The sequence below is a fragment of the Heterodontus francisci genome, chromosome 2, assembly GCF_036365525.1.
Source record: "Heterodontus francisci isolate sHetFra1 chromosome 2, sHetFra1.hap1, whole genome shotgun sequence".
NCBI lineage: Eukaryota > Metazoa > Chordata > Chondrichthyes > Heterodontiformes > Heterodontidae > Heterodontus > Heterodontus francisci.
In genome coordinates, this window is record NC_090372.1 from 31,441,772 (window position 1) to 31,461,315 (window position 19,544).

General features: G+C 40.7%; 1 protein-coding gene across 1 annotated transcript in view; it reads left to right on the forward strand.

Moving 5' to 3' along the window:
• Nucleotides 1–19,544, forward strand: part of stt3b (STT3 oligosaccharyltransferase complex catalytic subunit B) — a 177,122-nt gene that overhangs the window by 131,841 nt on the left and 25,737 nt on the right. The window contains exons 6-11 of the mRNA XM_068056496.1: nt 1,569–1,667; nt 2,876–3,022; nt 4,677–4,725; nt 6,208–6,362; nt 8,578–8,789; nt 10,600–10,787. Of these exons, the coding sequence (XP_067912597.1) occupies nt 1,569–1,667; nt 2,876–3,022; nt 4,677–4,725; nt 6,208–6,362; nt 8,578–8,789; nt 10,600–10,787 (850 nt within the window). The remainder of the gene's footprint in view (nt 1–1,568; nt 1,668–2,875; nt 3,023–4,676; nt 4,726–6,207; nt 6,363–8,577; nt 8,790–10,599; nt 10,788–19,544) is intronic.

Genomic DNA, 19,544 nt, shown 5'->3' on the forward strand with positions numbered 1-19,544 from the left:
GAGGGAGGAGAGCGCACCCGCCACCAGCAAGGTCTTCGGCCACGTTCTCTCCACACCCGCTCTTTCCCCGCTCCCCCCTGCCCTCTCTCCCCCCCCCGCCCCTGCTCGCTCTCTTTCCCCCACCCCCGCCATCTGCCCGTGTTACGCAATGACGTCATCTGCACATGCGCCGACCCCATCTGGCCGCGTTACGCAATGATGTCATCTGCACATGTGCCAACCAGCCCTGGAACTGTGGAACGCATTGCACGTGCAGAGGGTAGGAACCAATCTGCGCATGTGCGCAGATTGGCGAGTTGGATGATGTAAGCTGCCGGCTGCGTTGTCAGTAATCACTTTATTTGGTGTACATGTTATCTGTTTAAAATAGGTGCCTTTGAAGTGTGAAAATAACATCTAGACACTTGTACATGAATGCAGGCTGGAACTTATTGCTTGTGGGTATTTAAACAGTGTTGATGTAGAGAAGATGTTTCCACTTGTGGATGGTTTGACTAAAACTAGGGGTCACGAACATGAGATAGTCACTCATAAATCCAATAAGGAATTCAAAAGAAACGTCTTTACCCAGAGAGTGGTCAGAATGTGGATTAGTTGAGGCGAATAGTGTACATGCTTTAAGGGGAAGCTGGGTAAACACACGAGGGAGAAAGGAATAGAAGGATATGTTGATGGTGAGGGGTGGGAGGAGGCTCTTGTGGAGCATAAATGCCAGTTGGGCCGAATGGCCTGTTCCTGTGCTGTAAATACTATGTAATAAAGGAAAGTCAGCACATACAGCCGTGAAGGCAGAATGGGTCTCTGTTTAATATCTCCTTTAAGTCTTCAATCCCAAATTGCATTCAACTGTTGATTTTCTAACGTTTCAGCAATCTGGAAAACAAAGCTTTCTACCTCTATCCGATTATCTTGATGTACCAATCTGTATATATTAACACATTTAAACTATATTTGTTCATTTGCCAACTGAATTGGGGTTATATTTTCTTTTAATGAAGGTGGGTAGGCCCCCAAGCTACTTAAAAAGAATAGAACAAAGTAACAGAAATTGCCCGTTTTTTAACACTGATAGATTGGATGGTATCAGAAGAAAATTAACAATTTATCTTGTAATTTGTTAGAAATTTGAGCTATCTTTCTTATATGTGAGAAGGGATTTTACCTTTGTCCCAAAGGTTTTTGTCTGGATTCTTGGAAGATCCATTTACAGATAGTATGTTTAGAAATATGAATGGTTATAAGCCTTACAACCAGGTATCTTAATACATGTTTTGAACAAAGTTTATACTTCTAGCTCCATGACACCTTGATACTTCAAATTTACTTTAAGAAGTTGTCTGTGAAGCTAAATGTATGTCTTATAACCTTTATCAAAGCTAATTTTCATTTGATTACGACAGTGTTTGTGTTCCAGGAATTAAGGGGGATTTCTTGGAGTTTGAATGATTTTGAATATATGACCTTGTTCATAGAATGCATCCTATTGGGTAGCATGTTTGTGTAGAGTTGGATTTAGAACAATGTGGTAACAGTTGTACACAGTTTCTTTAAAATATTCATTTTTACAGCTTACAGCACCTTCTACATTGTGGGCTTAATATTATCAATGCAAGTGCCATTTGTAGGGTTTCAACCAATCCGAACCAGCGAGCACATGGCGGCAGCAGGTGAGTGACTTCATTTTTAAATACACAGCAATTTAACTCTGAATTCTGCTCTCCTGAGCTGTGAGCTGTACATTCCTGACAGATGAATGTCATAAATTCCCATCAGTCAGGGACCATTTCCTCAGGCTTGCCTTTTCCTCCCTTCACCATATGTTAAGTTCTATTGTTAGAAAAGCATTTGGTATGATAAAGGAAATCTGAATGTCCAGTACAGCTCAAAATTCAGACACACTACTTAGAGATGCTGCATCCATTGGATGAGACCCTATCAGCATCATAAATGTTGTGCTTTCAAGGTAGAGTCGGTAACAAGAGCTGAGCAGAGAGGTCACGTCTGTAGTGCTGATATAATGGAGAACCTGGAAGCTGTCAGATATAATTTTGAGATTGTTATTGGTCTATATTATGTAGACAATATTAAATTGTCCAGATATTGCTGTGTACTGTGGCTGTTCAGTGCTGCTCCCTGTTAGTACATAATAGGTACACCAACTCAAAACCTGAGTAGATCTGTAAGGACTGTGAGGTTTTAAGGTTTTAATCTAAGACATACAATTTGCAAACCATTTCAGGTCTGATAATTATGTACTTTCAGCTGCACTTGCTCATAAATGTGTTTCTAGAGGATAATTACAACAAAATGCTCTTGTGTACCCATTTTAAGAGCTACCACTGTCAAACTTTTCTTTTACCCCTTAAAAGCAACGGTGAACTAATGTTAGTGTTTGTTTCAAGATTGTTTGAGCCTAAAGCTTCCTTATTAAATTCTCCTCATGCCCATCAGAAATACCATTTAATATTTGATAGCAATATAAAACACAGTAGAATTTATCATAATTGAAACAAATTTACTACCATATTTTGAAATTTAGTGATAAACTTTGACAGCTTTTAATAAATACCAAAGAAATTCAGTTGCCATGTAACTCTTAATCTTACACCAATGGGATGAGATGCGATTGTCCAGTACCCACTATGATACCTTGTATCCTAATAACTTTATGAATGTCAAGAATGCTTTGTTGCTACCTCGACTGGCCAAGCGATATTTTAAAGAAAAAAAACCTGATGTTTTTGATCAGATTTAATTAGGTCATCGTAAAATATGTCCAGATTGGGCTAACCAACAATTTTCTTGAGTTTTTGTACAGATATGTATTAATTAGAGGAATGTAAATCATTCTAACTTCTCTTCCTCTTGAAATTAGGTGTATTTGCCCTGCTGCAAGCTTATGCCTTCTTGCAGTATTTGAGAGACAGACTGACGAAGCAGGAGTTCCAGACGCTGTTTTTCTTGGGGGTGTCTCTCGCTGCTGGAGTGGTGTTTCTGAGTGTTATTTACTTAACTTATACTGGTGAGTCTATACACTCAGTATTATTGTCACTTCTGTTTTTTTTCCCCCTCAAATTCTGATTGCCTGTCCAGATGCAAAAGTAGAAATACTCCAGTTTCATAAGAGACAAAATTGCAGTATTTGCTTAATTCACGGGTGCCGCAAGGCATTCATTAGTCATGTTCACACTGTCTAATCCAGAGTCTACCTCATCGTTATTGTCAAAATAAGATGCTGCTGATGTGTGTTCTTTGTGAAATGCAACGTTATGCCCCTTTTCTTTTCCTTTTGCCCCCTTCCTGAATGTGCTGCATCCAGTTCCATGGCTGTCAAAAGCATGCTGGTAACTTCAACTTTAAAAACATACAGAAGTGAAATTGTAATTCAGAGGATGGTAGACTAACCCTAAGACTTTTAAAGAGTTTAGGAGAAAAGAAGAGAATGTGGCTTTAAGAATAGCTGGTTAAGGAGGTTTACTTTTCTATCTTGTGATTATTACCTTTATGATATATCATTTGGAAAAAAAAGTTACAGTTCAAATAGTGAAATCAGTGGGGGCAATGGGGAGAATGTTACAGTAAACAGATTGAACTTACATTAGTATTACAATGTGGGTTCAGTACATCAGATAGTCTCGGGTATCCTGAAAGGTCATAAATTGAATTAGATATTGGATAAGGTCACCACAATTTCAGAGAAAAAAATGCAGTTGCTTAGGCTGGTTAAAATTATTCTTGTACTTTTAGCTTTGCTCTCCATTGAGTTGCCTCCTTTGTGGCTAATGTAGATACTGGTGAAAATTCATGCCTCCGCAGTGGTGCTGACCTCCCTGAGCGGGTTATTCTTGCATACAAAGGTGGATCACATATCTCAAAAGGAACTTTTAATGTCGATTCTGAGACCTGGGTCTCCCAAGTTATGAGGAAGAGCCGATAGAGTTGAATGTCTTCTCAATGTGGAAAAGATTGAGTGAGAATAATCCAAGCCTTTAGAATGTTGAGAGGTGTAGATGTAAATAGGTGCATACAAGAGAGTACAATCTAAAAAATTAACCAGTCTCAATTAAGTAATATTTCCTCTTCGAGTCCTGGATATGTGGAATATATATCTTGATGCTGATCAATTTTTGAAAAAAGCTGAATAAATATCTGGGAATTGGATTGTTGATTCTATGGATAAACAATTTGCTTTCTTCACAAGACATACTAGGAGATGGTTCCTTTCTTGCTGGGTCAGGAGAGCTTGTCTGAGAAGAGTTGACTAGCAGAGGTGGAGGCATGGGTAAATATTGTCCAGTTTCAGAAAATTACTCATGAATCAGCAAGTAGTTATGCCAAACTTTCCGTAGTAGAGTCCGTGGTCAGGTAGATTTTACACATGGTAGGAGTAGCCGTTTCTCATTCTATGCTTGTTTATGCTCAAGAGAAGAGAAGAAACTCTTGTACTACTTGTATCTGTTTCTCTGGTGATAAATGGTTTGAGTTGCAGATTCCTTTGTAATCTGTGTCCTATTCCAGAACAAAAAGTCCATTCTGTAAAGGTGTCTCAATGTTTCCTTTAAAATTTATAACAAATTCACATCTGCCTGATTATACAGGTGTCTTCAGTTTGAATTTGAAGTACTGATATATCCAGTTGAGAAACATTATTGAAACTCTTTTCCCTTTTGTTCCAGGCTATATTGCCCCATGGAGTGGGAGATTTTATTCACTCTGGGATACAGGGTAAGGACGTCCAAGACCTATGTCTGTTTGATTCTATATTTCGGGGGGGTGGGCGATCTGAAGAAGAGATTGTATTAGTTTGTATTAACAAGCTATTCTGTTTTAGTCCAAGATATACTCTACCAAATCTAACTCTGAAACTACATCAGTTCAATAGTCAACAATGCAAGATACCAAATGGTTTGGTTGTTTTCTAAACCATTGTGTCAGGTTCTTGAAATTGAGGTTTAATGTTTGTAATCATCATTACTGCATTTACATTGCAAGAAGGGAAATTGATTTAATTAGATAGTCTAGTTTTAGTGCCTGAATTGTTACAATCTGCATGCACTTTAAGTATAACTTGCCTTTATATAGTGTTCCAGTAGCCACAGATCAAATCCTTGTTGCCTGTATTGGTAGCAATGGTGTTGAGTTTATCGCACTAAAAAATGTATTTTTTCAGCATCATATATTTTAGTATCGCTCAGTAACCTTTATTAAATCTGAGAGTAAACCTCCATCAGTCCATCTCCCTGGAATATTCATTTAGATTGCTGTTCCCTTAGATATCCAATTATATGGAATATGCTGACCCCACACTAAACTAGCCACTCAGAGGTGTGCAACTCTCCCTCTTGGAAGCACTTAGCTAGTGGTATAGGTGTTTGTTATTCATGGGAAGGGGGTCCTCATTCTTTTTTTTCTGTTCAGCAGAGAGACTGGCAGTGTCATCACCTAGAAACAATTTTGATCCAGTTGTCATTTTTTTTTTTACTATAGTGGTGAAAAGGGAACCCTGATGACTTTCTCTCGGCTTGGGAAACCCATACTCTGGCTGTTAAAACCAAGATGCTGGGTTAAATTTCAATTTAATTGCCTCTTAACATATGTGTATAACAGACCTGATGGGGGATTCCGTGTGGTGGTTAAAGGTGGAAGTGAGTGAGATCATGTCAGGTTTCCAACATGCTGGCATTTTTAAAATGATTTTAACCATCACCCCCTTTGCATGTTTAAGATTCTGACCCTAGTCTTGGCTTCATCCTATCACCCTATTCAGCCTTGCAGGAACTTAGGAAAATACAATACTTTATTCTGACAGAGAGATAGGCATCTCCAAGAGAAAAATGTGCAACCTAATGAAAATGCAGTGCAAGAAACCACCAAGAGGATGGAGGTAGATTTAAGAATTAGAAATCCATGCTATAGTGTTCAACAGTGTCGACAAAGTACAGTAACTCTGGGAGCCGGGTGAGGAATTGTGAGTAGGAGCATCAGATACGATACAGATCTGCAGTTCAGATTGCTCCAGCCTCCCAGGTGAAGGAATTGGTGTGGTTTGCAATTGGTGGTGTGGTTTGCAATTGGACCCAAATGTGTGGAAACTGATAACAGAATGCAGACTGCTAATAGGTCCTACTGATCCATCTTTATGATCGTGTGTTGTATCCATACAGATGAGATGTAACATGTACAAGCTGATCTTCATTTCTTCTGTAGATACGCAAAAATCCACATTCCCATCATTGCCTCAGTGTCTGAACATCAACCTACAACATGGGTTTCCTTCTTTTTTGATCTTCACATATTAGTCTGCACTTTTCCAGCTGGCCTATGGTTCTGCATCAAAAACATCAATGATGAAAGAGTATTTGGTAAGGAAACATGCCTGTAATCAGATTGTTTTTGGATTGAATGTTAAAATTTCCACAGGTTAAAAGAAAAATTCTTTAGAATGTGCCACAAGGTAGAGCTTATGCTTTTATCATGCAACGCTGTATTACTTTCTAACTGTGGAGTTTACAGTTAATTTAAGAGTAATTGTTGTGTAGATCTGTAATGTGTAAAAATATGTTTTTATGTGACTCGTGGAAATGAAAAATTGAGCAGAGAAAGCATGTCACATCAGTAAATTTAATGTTGCAGATGATTGGGTGTGATAAGCTGGAGAGCCAACTTGCTGTTGCTATTTCTTATGTAGTCACCAGGAAGGGTGGGGGCAATATTTTCAGAAAGCATACGAGTTCAAATATCTATACTGATTTTCTGAATTCAGCTGTAACTCGAAGTGGAAACACTGGCTTACTGTGGGGGTGGATTGGGAGTGGAAGAAACATAGGACACCTTGCACACCTAGTCGTAGTCAAGCAAGGATTATGTTGGCAATGCCTTTGGGTGCAGGTTATTCTCTTGACCTCAGGCCATAGTCAAAGAACTGGCAATAGAATAATATGAATATAGTCACCAAAAAGAATGTTGAACACTTACATCTGATTTAATACATATGAACATACGAATTAGGAGCAGGAGTAGGCCAATTAGCCCCTCAAGCCGGCTCCGCCATTCAACAAGATCATGGCTGATTTGATTGTGGCCTCAACTCCACATTCCCACCTACCCCGATACCCTTTGACTCCCTTGTTAGTCCAGAATGTATTTACCTCTGCCTTAAAAATATTCATTGACCTTGCCTCCACACACTCTGGGGAAGAGAGTTCCAATGACACTCAACCCTCAGAGAAAAAATTTCTCCTCATCTCCGGCTTAAATGGTCGACCCCTTATTTTTAAAATGTGTCCCCTAGTTCTAGTCTCTCCCACAAGGGGAAACATCCTTTCAGCATCCATACTGTCAAGTCTCCTCAGGATCTTATGTTTCAACAAGATCACCTCTCATTCTTCTTACCTCCAATAGATACAGACCCAACTGTCCAACATTTCTTCATAAGATAACTCCACCCCCCCGACCCCACCCAAATCCGAGGTATCAGTTCTCTGAACTGCCTTTAAACGCATTTATATCCTTCCTTAAATAAGGAGATCGAAACTGTACACAGTACTCCAGATATGGTCTCACCAATACTCTATACAACTGTAGCAAAACATCCCTGCTTTTATATTCCATTCCCTTTGCAATAAATGACATCATTCCATTTGCCTTCCTGATCACTTGCTGTATCTGTATACCAACCTTTTGTGATTCATGTACCAAGACACCCAGATCCCTCTGTACCACCAAGTTCTGCAGTCTCTCTCTATTTAAATAATATGCTGCTTTACTATTCTTCATAACTGAACTACAATAAAATGAGATCGAAGAATTTGGGATAAATCCATTACTCAAGCTCCGGCAGATTGAGAATTCGAATTGCTGTATTACCTATTTGATCTCTCACATTATCATTTGATGAACGGTGTTGTGCCCCCATACATGCATTAGCAAGGAAGATTCGTTTGAGTTATTTTTCTGTACCATTTAAATATGATTAAAATAGGCCATTAGTTGGAAGAAAAGATCAACTGGCCACTCTGGAAATGTTAATGCACTTTTAAAACCATAGGTATCTGAAAATGTAATATCTTACTGATCAGATTTGGATTGCAGCTGTCAAAGGATGGTTTGATTAGAATGTACTGTTTTCTGGTTAGATATTAGAACAGTGTTTGTCTGAAAACTGTGCCAGAAAATGTACCCAATGAGATGATGTTGATATCAAGGAACATTTACTTTCAAAATCACAATGTGATTGGTGCAGAATGTGGATTAAGGATACTATATTATGAATTACATTTCAGAAGCTTTTTTTGAGTTCTAATGTGTTAAAATTAGATAGAAATGTTATTGCAATTCTGGATATAAATGAGTGCATTTGGGAAATGGCAAAAGTACAGAGTACAAAGCTGTCAGAATGAATGCAAAGCATATATCTATTACAGCTTAAAATACTGCAGCATGTCCATAGCATGTTGGTTGCTGGGAATGGTTGGTTTTCAGAACACTGACTTTGGAAAAAGGGAATTTTATTTCTGTTTTAAATTTTGTAAAGTTATCTGAGTGTAAGCTGATAGCCATGATCTAAACTCTCCACAGTTGCCCTTTATGCAATCAGTGCTGTTTACTTTGCCGGAGTCATGGTGCGTCTGATGCTGACTCTCACCCCAGTAGTCTGCATGCTGTCTGCCATTGCTTTCTCCAATGTCTTTGAACACTATCTGGGTGATGACACGCAGAGGGAAAGTCCACCTGTCGAGGACAGCAGTGATGAGGATGATAAGAGGAATTCTGGGAATCTCTATGACAAGGTAAAGGACAAGGATGCATTTGAACACAACAGCAGTGAACTATCTCCACAGAAAGATGAGAGTCAGGAACTGTTATTCTGTTGCTGCTGGACATGCGCTTCTATTTATCAATCAAAAAATGGTGAATTCCTGATTTCTGCCCCGTCATTGTGGATGCAAGTCAGAAAACCTCCCACCCCAAACCCCAAAAAGGAAAGAGAAAGAAACTTGGGTGGCATCACCCCAAGACAATCATGTGGCCTAAAAGGCAAATGGCAGAAGTACATTGATGGAGCACTAGTGTGTATTACTTGAAGAGAAGGAACCACAAGTGGGGAATAACTTCTCATATGCAATAAAGCTTCCCTGAAGCTTGAGGTTTTTAGAATAACATTTTTTGTTCCACTTTTATTTGAAGGTGAGCCATTTTATGCAGAATTAATGTTTTAAGCATGGTATGTTGTGCAAATATATCAGGAACTTAAGTTGCTGGAATGGTGACTGGGTGGCACACTTGACACATTATACTTCACCCCTTCCCTTTTCATAGAAGGTATGGACTCCGCTTTGACAGTGGCTTGTGCTGGAGATTTCCACATTCTAACTACCCCCGTGGTAAAGAAAATTTTTCTCCTCCCTTTTGATTATTTTTGTGATCTTTGTAAATTTAAGTGTAATTACTTACTCTGTTGCTGAGCAATGGAAGCACTCTAATTACCTCCATAATCGTGAAGACCTCTATCAAGTCATCACTTAATCTTCCCTAGTGGGGGGAAAAAGCCCTAACTTATCAAATCCTTCTTTTGTAAATGTAACACTCATCCCTGGTAAAATCCTACTGAATCTACATGCGCTTTTTCCATTGCTTTTGTGTTCTTCCTATAATTGAGCACCCAGAATTGTACACATTTTAATGGTGGCTTAACTAAGATCTTGCACAAGTTCAACATTACCTCCTTGCTGTTGTATCTTCTACTTCTAGATACAGTTTTCAAGGATTTTGTTTGCCTTTTTATGGTCATATCTACTAGCACTAGTCTCTTTTTAAACTTTTATATTTGTACATTAGATCCCTTTTCTCCTCCACTCCATTTAAAGCCTTTTCATTGAAGATGTATTTCAAAAACTTTGAGCTTGAGTAAGCCTACCTGGAGAGATTTCTTTTACCTGTAATTCTTCTGGTCACTTGTCGTTTCCAAAGTTAGTACATCAGTCACGCATGTTGTGCACAGCATTGGTTTCCAGTATCCTTCTGTAATAAATGGACTCAAAGAACCCAAATTCAAATAGCTGAAAGTAGTTTCAGGCCAACTGAACTTCAGTTCAGGTCAAACTTATCCACTGCCTCCTTACTCTGCTGGCCTCTGATAACTTGATTTCCTCTTATTTCTACAGTCTACATAAAATTCCTCTAAACAATTATTATTCATACACTTATGTAGCTGGTCTTGCAGATTCAAGCCTGCTTTGTCTGAATGCCAAATTTGTTTTTTTTTCCTTCCAACAAAGTTTCTGTCTGTTGGCTTCTCATTCTTGGCCCCTCGTATCTATATATTGTGAGCACTTTTCTCTGTATTTAAATTTTACAATTTATACAGTAACTACTGTGTTGGCTATTTACTACTAATAAATCTTGATTAAAGCCATATGGTTCTTTCACTTGGTCTCCAAAATAACTGAGTGAAATGGTAACTGCAAAGTGATTAGCCTTTTGCCTTCTATCTCAGGCTGTGGGAATGTGGTGTGGTATATTCTTACGCCTATGTTTGTTAAAATTCCTTGAGGTGTTTGGTAGAAAGGATTCTAATGGTTTGCCTCACTGATTCCATAGGCCGGCAAGGTGAGAAAGCATGTGTCTGAACAGGAAAAGACTGAAGAGGGACTTGGTCCAAATATCAAGAGTATTGTTACCATGCTGATGCTGATGTTACTGATGATGTTTGCTGTACACTGCACCTGGGTGACAAGCAATGCATATTCCAGTCCTAGTGTGGTCCTGGCATCTTACAATCATGATGGGTAGGAAATTTGTTTATCTTCTGTTCTCATTTATCTTTTGTTAATTATTGTAATGTGATTTTACTGTGATTTTTTTTTTCATGATATTTTGGATGGGGTTGTAATCAATATTTCATTTGTCTTAAACGTACCACTGAGAAATAGGTATTTTTGTATATGACATATTGGTGAACCATTTTTGATCTTGAAATCACTGAATCTTTTTGCATCTTCTAGTTTTCCAAAAGTAAAATGGGGATTTGGAGTATAGTTCAACATGTACTGCTCTTTGATTTAAAAACATGCATTGATGTTTAATCATTTCATGGCATCATTGGTGGTGATACATTTGACATTATTTATCATCTCCTTGGAATAAAACTGTTTATGAAACATCTATTCACTATCTGGCCCCCTTGGAGTTAGTTGTATCCCAGCGGACACTTCAAATCCATGGAACCTGATGAGTGGGGAGTCTCACAAAGCAAGGTTTCGTGATTATGAATATCTCAATTGAATTATACTGTCTGCAAGTAAGTGCTCTTCTTTTGATGATGCAAAACTTTCAGGTACTGTAGAGCACTGATTCCTTTCCACATGAGGACACATGGCCTCTTAAGTTGTTCTTACTGGATTTGAACTTTAACATTCAAAATTATATCAGCTTAGAATCTGCACGTCATGGTCTCATTGGAGACTGAGCCAGGTTTTGCATCCCTCCTGAGATCAACATCTGTGATGCCCGTGGGAGTCAGCATTCTAATATTCTTCACCTCTCAAGTATGATGTTTGGTAATACATAGGTCAATAGCTACCTGTGGCAAAGTAGTCAGACTTGACTGAGTCTATCGTGTATTTTGAACGATTCTGTGTATCTTGTATCTTGGGTAGCTGTCTTCTTAATCTGTTGGGTTTCCCTGGCAGAAGGAAATTGCAACTATATTTTACCAATATTTCTATTCAAATACTTTTTCCCCAGCTTTTTTCCTGGGCTCACGTGCAAGCTGACAGCATAAATGGCTCCCTTTTCTCTTTCCAAACCACTGTCATCACCCTCTTGTTTAAAAAAAAACGCTCACTCAATTCGTGTGCTGGCAAACTGCCACAAATTTCATCCCCATCCCTGGCCACTTTGAATCAGATTGCTCATGACCTCAGTATCCTATTCAACTCTGAGTTGATCTTCCAAGCCCATATCTTCTCCTTCACAAACCATTTACTTCTACCTCTAACATTGCCTCATCTCATCTGCTACTGAAACATTCATTAATGTCTCTGAAGTCTCCAGATTGACTCTCATTCTCTATGGTCTGTAAACGTCAGCTCATTCAAAACTCAGCTGCCCATATCCTGTTCGACACAACTTCTCACCTATCGCACCTGTCCTCGCGAATCTATGTTAGCTCCTGGTCCCTCAATGTCAACACTGTAATATCCTCATCCTTGTGTATAAATTCCTTTATGACTTCACCCCTCCCTATCTCTATAAACTCCTCCATCTCTCCATCCTTAAGACCTTCCTGGAGATCCACCTTTTTGACCAGGCTTTTAGTCTCTCCACCTAATATCTATTTGGCTTGGCACTCATTTTTGTCTGATTATACCTCTGTAAAATGCCAAGGAATTTTTTTTAAAACATCAAGGTTGCTGCGTGAATGCAAGTTATTGGTTTTGAGATTAGTGGCGAAAGACTGGTCAAGATTTACTGTTTTAGTTTGAGAACCCGACAGACAGAACAGAGCATACAAAGGCCAAATTGACGACACAGAGCAGTAACCATTTTCATTCCCTTTTCCTAATCTCATTTAAGCAACTGATTCTATTCTATTGCAAATGTTAATTATAATTTATGTATTTTGATACTGTTTCGTTCAACCTTAATTTGGAAGAAACTACCATAAATAGTGAATTTGTCATGCATCTCTTAATATCTATTCAGACTGATCAACTTATCCTAGGAATCTTTTTGTTTTTCTTTTAAAATGGGCATATTTCCAATCATGTGATCTCCTGGGTGATGAAACAACTTTAATAGATAAATGTTTAGTCACTGGAATTCTTCTTGAAATTTCTGTATGCATGACAGTGAACTTACCCTGTCTACTACTTTCCACTACAGTGCCATGATTGCCAAATCATAGAATGGTTACAGCACAGAAGGCCATTTGGCCCATTAACTCCATGCCAGCTCTCTGCAAGAGCAATTCAACTAGTCCCACTCCCCTGCTGTTTACCTGTGGCCCTGCAGATTTTTATCTTCAGGTTCTTATCCAATTCCCTTTTGAAAGCCACAATTGTATCTGCTGCCACCACCTTCTCAGGCAGTGCATTCCAGATCCTAAATACTTGCTACATTTTTTTTAAAAAGTTTTCTCGTCACTGGTTCTTTTGCTAATCACCTTAAATCGGTGTCCTCTAATTCTTGACCCCTCTGCCAGTGGGAACAGTTTCTATCTACTCTGTCTAGACTGTGATGTCCTCAGGATTAGAGTGAGGTTTAACCGGGTTTGGTATAAGAAATGTGATGCTGAGACTGCAGCAGGCTGTTGAACAGAAAGGTTGCTTCTTTATTCTGTTTTAGTTTCCCTTTCTCTTCGCGAGCGTGTGTTCTACAGCCTCTAGAGTACAAAATGCAGTTGCAATTTCAAAACACTACAACACTAAATGCGAGACATAGCATGTTTCAGTGGTTTGTTCCTAAAAATGTAAACAAACTTAAACGTAAATTAGGGCGGTACAGTGGCGCAGTAGTTAGCACAGTGGAGCCTCACAGCTCCAGCGACCCGGGTTCGGTTCTGGGTACTGCAAGTTCGCAAGTTCTCCCTGTGACTGCGTGGGTTTCTGCCGGGTGCTCCAGTTTCCTACCACAGCCAAAGACTTGCAGGTTGATAGGTAAATTGGCCATTGTAAATTGCCCCTAGTGTAGGCAGGTGGTAGGAGAATTGAGGAAAGGTAGGGATGTGGTAAGGAATATGGGATTAATGTAGGATTAGTATAAATGGGTGGTTTTATCCGAAGGGCCTGTTTCAGTGCTGTATCTCTCTATGACTCTATAAATAGTTCTCTTTGCAACATGGTCACTGTAGTGTGGTGGGTATTTTCTTTCACGAGTAGGATACCGTCTGATATCAGATGTAGTCTCATTTGACTCGTTCCTCATCTGAGATGTCAGTGTCGGAACTGGATTTAATGCATCCGAGTGGCGTTCTCAGTGCTTTGAAGTATGCTGTGTTTCTTGTGATGATTTGTGAACTGTGCTTACCAGTGATAATTGATCTATTTGTGTTGGTAACAACAAATGGTTGGATGTCATAAGGGGTTGTTTGTTTTCCAACATGACCATCATGTTTCGCAAGTACTTGATCTCCTGGCTTAAACGGTATAGCTCTAAATTTCATGTTTCGCTCTGCATTTACCTTCATTCGATCCTTCTGTTCTCAATCAAATTTGCATACATAGTCATAGAGTTATACAGCACAGAAACAGGCCCTTCAGCCCATTGTGTCTGTGCCAGCCATCAAGCATCTAACTATTCTAATCCCATTTTCCAGCACCTGGTCCGTAGCCTTGCATGCTATGGCATTTCAAGGGCTCATCTAAATACTACTTAAATGTTGCGAGGGTTCCTGCCTCAACCACCCCTTCAGGCAGTGTGTTCCAGATTCCAACCGCCCTCTGGGTGAAAAGTATTTTTCTCAAATCCCCTCTAATCCTCCTGCACCTTACCTTAAATCTATGCCCCCTGGTTATTGACCCCTCCGCTAAGGGAAAATGTTTCTTCCTATCTAACCTATCAATGCCCCTCATAATTTTGTATACCTCAATTATATCTCCCCTCAGCCTTCTCTGCTCGAAGGAAAACAACCCTAGCCTTTTCAGTCTCTCTTCATAGCTGAAATGCTCCAGCCCAGGCAACATCCTGGTGAATCTCCTCTGCACCCTCTCCAGTACAATCACATCCTTCCCAAAGTGTGGTGCCCAGAACTGTACACAGTACTCCAGCTGTGGTCTAACTAGCGTTTTATACAGCTCCATCATAACCTCCTTGCTCTTGTATTCTATGCCTTGGCTAATAAAGGCAAGTATCCTATATGCCTTCCTAACCACTGTATCTACCTGTGCTGCTGTCTTCAGTGATCTATGGTCAAGTACACCAAGGTCCCTCTGACCTCCTGTACTTCCTAGGGTCCTACCATCCATTCTATATTCCCTTGCCTTGTTAGTCCTCTCAAAATGCATCACCTCACACTTCTCAGGATTAAATTACATTTGCCACTGTTCCGCCCATCTTACCAGCCCATCTACATCGTCCTGTAATAGAACAAAGAACAAAGAAAATTACAGCACAGGAACAGGCCCTTCGGCCCTCCAAGCCTGCGCCGATCCAGATCCTCTATCTAAACATGTCGCCTATTTTCTAAGGGTCTGTATCTCTTTGCTTCCTGCCCATTCATGTATCTGTCTAGATACATCTTAAAAGACGCTATCGTGCCCACGTCGACCACCTCCGCTGGCAACGCGTTCCAGGCACCCACCACCCTCTGCGTAAAGAACTTTCCACGCATATGCCCCCTAAACTTTTCCCCTCTCACTTTGAACTCGTGACCCCTAGTAATTGAATCCCCCACTCTGGGGGAAAAAGCTTCTTGCTATCCACCCTGTCTATACCTCTCATGATTTTGTACACCTCAATCAGGTCCCCCCTCAACCTCCGTCTTTCTAATGAAAATAATCCTAATCTACTCAACCTCTCTTCATAGCTAGCGCTCTCCGTACCAGGCAACATCCTGGTGAACCTCCTCTGCACCCTCTCCAAAGCATCTACATCCTTTTGGTAATGTGGCGACCAGAACTGCACGTAGTATTCCAAATGTGGCCGAACCAAAGTCCTATACAACTGTAACATGACCTGCCAACCCTTTTACTCAATACCCCGTCCAATGAAGGAAAGCATGCCGTATGCCTTCTTGACCACTCTATTGACCTGCGTTGCCACCTTCAGGGAACAATGGACCTGAACACCCAAATCTCTCTGTACATCAATTTTCCCCAGGACTTTTCCATTTACTGTATAGTTCACTCTTGAATTGGATCTTCCAAAATGCATCACCTCGCATTTGCCCGGATTGAACTCCATCTGCCATTTCTCTGCCCAACTCTCCAATCTATCTATATTCTGCTGTATTCTCTGACAGTCCCCTTCACTATCTGCTACTCCACCAATCTTAGTGTCGTCTGCAAACTTGCTAATCAGACCACCTATACTTTCCTCCAAATCATTAATGTATATCACAAACAACAGTGGTCCCAGCACGGATCCCTGTGGAACACCACTGGTCACACGTCTCCATTTTTAGGAACTCCCTTCCACTGCTACTCTCTGTCTCCTGTTGCCCAGCCAGTTCTTTATCCATCTAGCTAGTACACCCTGGACCCCATGCGACTTCACTTTCTCCATCAGCCTACCATGGGGAACCTTATCAAACGCCTTACTGAAGTCCATGTATATGACATCTACAGCCCTTCCCTCATCAATCAACTTTGTCACTTCCTCAAAGAATTCTATTAAGTTGGTAAGACATGACCTCCTTCCCTGCACAAAACCATGTTGCCTATCACTGATAAGCCCATTTTCTTCCAAATGGGAATAGATCCTATCCCTCAGTATCTTCTCCAGCAGCTTCCCTACCACTGACGTCAGGCTCACCGGTCTATAATTACCTGGATTATCCCTGCTACCCTTCTTAAACAAGGGGACAACATTAGCAATTCTCCAGTCCTCTGGGACCTCACCCGTGTTTAAGGATGCTGCAAAGATATCTGTTTAGTCCCCAGCTATTTCCTCTCTCGCTTCCCTCAGGAACCTGGGATAGATCCCATCCGGACCTGGGGACTTGTCCACCTTAATGCCTTTAGAATACCCAACACTTCCTCTCTCATTATGCCGATTTGACCTAGAGTAATCAAACATCTGTCCCTAACCTCAACATCCGTCATGTCCCTCTCCTCGGTGAATACCGATGCAAAGTACTCGTTTAGAATCTCACCCATTTTCTCTGACTCCACGCATAACTTTCCTCCTTTGTCCTTGAGTGGGCCAATCCTTTCTCTTGTTACCCTCTTGCTCCTTATATATGAATAAAAGGCTTTGGGATTTTCCTTAACCCTGTTTGCTAAAGATATTTCATGACCCCTTTTAGCCCTCTTAATTCCTCGTTTCAGATTGGTCCTACATTCCCGATATTCTTTCAAAGCTTCGTCTTTCTTCAGCCTCATAATCTAAGGATTTCCTCCTTACTATTTACGACACCACCAATCTTCGTGTCATCTGCAAAGTTACTGATCATACATCCTATATTCACGTCTAAATCATTAACTTACACTACAAACAGCAAGGGTCCCAGCACTGATCCCTGTGGTACACCACTGATCACAGGCTTCCACTTGCAAAAACAGCCCTCGACCATTACCCTCTGCCTCCTACCAATTTTGGATCCAAATTTCCCTGGATCCATGGGCTTTTACCTTCTTAACCAATCTCCCATGCGGGACCTTATCAAAAGCCTTACTGAAGTTCATGTAGACTACATCTACTGCTTTACCTTCATCTACACATCTAGTCACCGCCTCGAAAAATTCAATCAAGTTTGTTGGATATGATCTCCCCCTGGCAAAGCCATGCTGACTATCTCTGATTAATCTCTGCCTCTCCAAGTGGAGATTAATCCTGTCCCTCAGAATTTTTTCCAATAGTTCCCCAATCACTGATGTTGGACTCACTGGCCTGTAATTACCTGATTTATCCCTGCTACCCTTCTTGAATACTGGTACCACATTCGCTGTCCTCTGGTACCTTTCCTGTGGCCAGAAAGGATTTGAAAATTTGTGTCCGAGGCCCTGCTATCCTCTCCCTTGCCTCACATAACAGCCAGGGATAGATCTCATCTGGGCCTGGGGATTTATCCACTTCTAAGCCCGCTAAAACAGCTAATACTTACCCCCTTTTAATGCTAATATGTTCAAGTATATCACAATCCCCCTCCCTGATCGCTACACCTACATCGTCCTTCATTGATCATTAGCTCTGCTGGGTAGCTCAGGAAGACATGCGCTTAGGATGTGCAAAGATCAGTATAGCTGGAGGTTTTCCAGTAATCGAGTGAGGAATCACTGTAATTACGAAGAAAGTGATAAACCTCTTGTTCTCAGCTGTAGGTATCACTTTTTTTCAAGGTTCGCGTAAATCTTTCAACTACACCATTATCTTTTGGCCAACGGGGTGTGATTTTCCGATGAGTGAACCCTAGGTTGTTTGCGAATTTGCTGAACTCATTGTTGTTAAGTGGAAGTCCATTGTCATTTCTTACCGTTTGGGGGATTCCAAACAAAATAAAGATCTGGTCAAGCTTTGGGATGATTGCTTTCGTTAAAGTTGGTAAACTAATTCCACGATTGGAAATCTGTTGTAGTAGTCAGTGACATCAAGCAGATGTTTGTTCACCAGTGGGCAAATCTGCAAAATCAACGCTGACTTCAATCCATGGTCCTGGAGGTAGTTCGGGCTTCGAGAGGATCATGAAGATTTGACATTGTGGTTGCTTGATATGGCAAACACTGACTGACTTTGTGCTCTACCATATGGTCAATTCCTGGGAACCATGCCTTTTTCCTAAGGAGTAGTTCAATCTTGACTATTCCTTGGTGTCCTTCATGTGCTATATCGGCAACATGTTCCCTCACGTGTGGAATAGCAACACAGTTGTTGCGTAATACGAGATCAGATGTGGTTGTATCGGTGAGCTCATTTCAAGCATTGTGAAGACCTCGTGTGTGTGATTTCGTTTGTAGACGTGTTCTCGATCGCTTATTTCCAGTTTCGTGATTCTATAGCCTTCATTCATAATTGTAAAGCCTCATCTTGTTTTGTTGCTGCTTTGATGTCAGCTAGTTTTGGCGACTTTGGCACTGCATTTATGCTTACATAGTTAAGATGTTGTTTAGCCTTTTCCGTATGACTAGTAGGATCGAGACCGATTGTTGGCAACGGATGTCCCGAAAGATAGTCCACTGGGTTGAGCTTGTCTAGTGATAACATGGAACTCGTACTTTTGTAGTTTGAGTATCCAATGTTCTATTTGAGTGGCTTGCTATGTGGATTGTTGAACAAGCTCACTAGTCTATGATCGGTTATTACTTTAAACTCGCCTCCATATAAGTAGAGATGAAAGTATATGCCATGTGATTGAGTGTGCTTCTCTCTTTGTTTACGAATAACGTTGCTGTACAGGCATTAGTAATCTGCTTGCCATTGTACCGATTGACGGGTTACCTGTCTTGTCTTTCTGCACGGAACGGCACCTTAGCCAACCAGGCTTGCATCCACGGCTAGCTGGGTGGTTTTCTCTGGGTCAAAATAGGCATTTGTGGAACTTGCTGACAAACATCATCTGGTGTACCACCTGTTTGTGTGATTTAGTCCATTCCCACTTGGCGGTCTCTTGTCGGATCACATAGGAGGGTAGATAGGGTAGCGAGGTTCGGAATGAAGCGACTGCAGTACGTGACGAGTCCCAGCAGACTCCGGAATTCTTGCACGTTTGCAGGATCTGCAGCATTTGCAATGGTGCCTTCAATACATCACAGTCACTTTTGCCAATGTGGGGATACAGATGATGGCTCTGAATGCACATCAAAAGGAAAGGTCACTGACTTGAAACGTTAACTCTGCTTCTGTAGCCACAGATGCTGCCAGACCTGCTGAGTATTTCCAGCATTTCT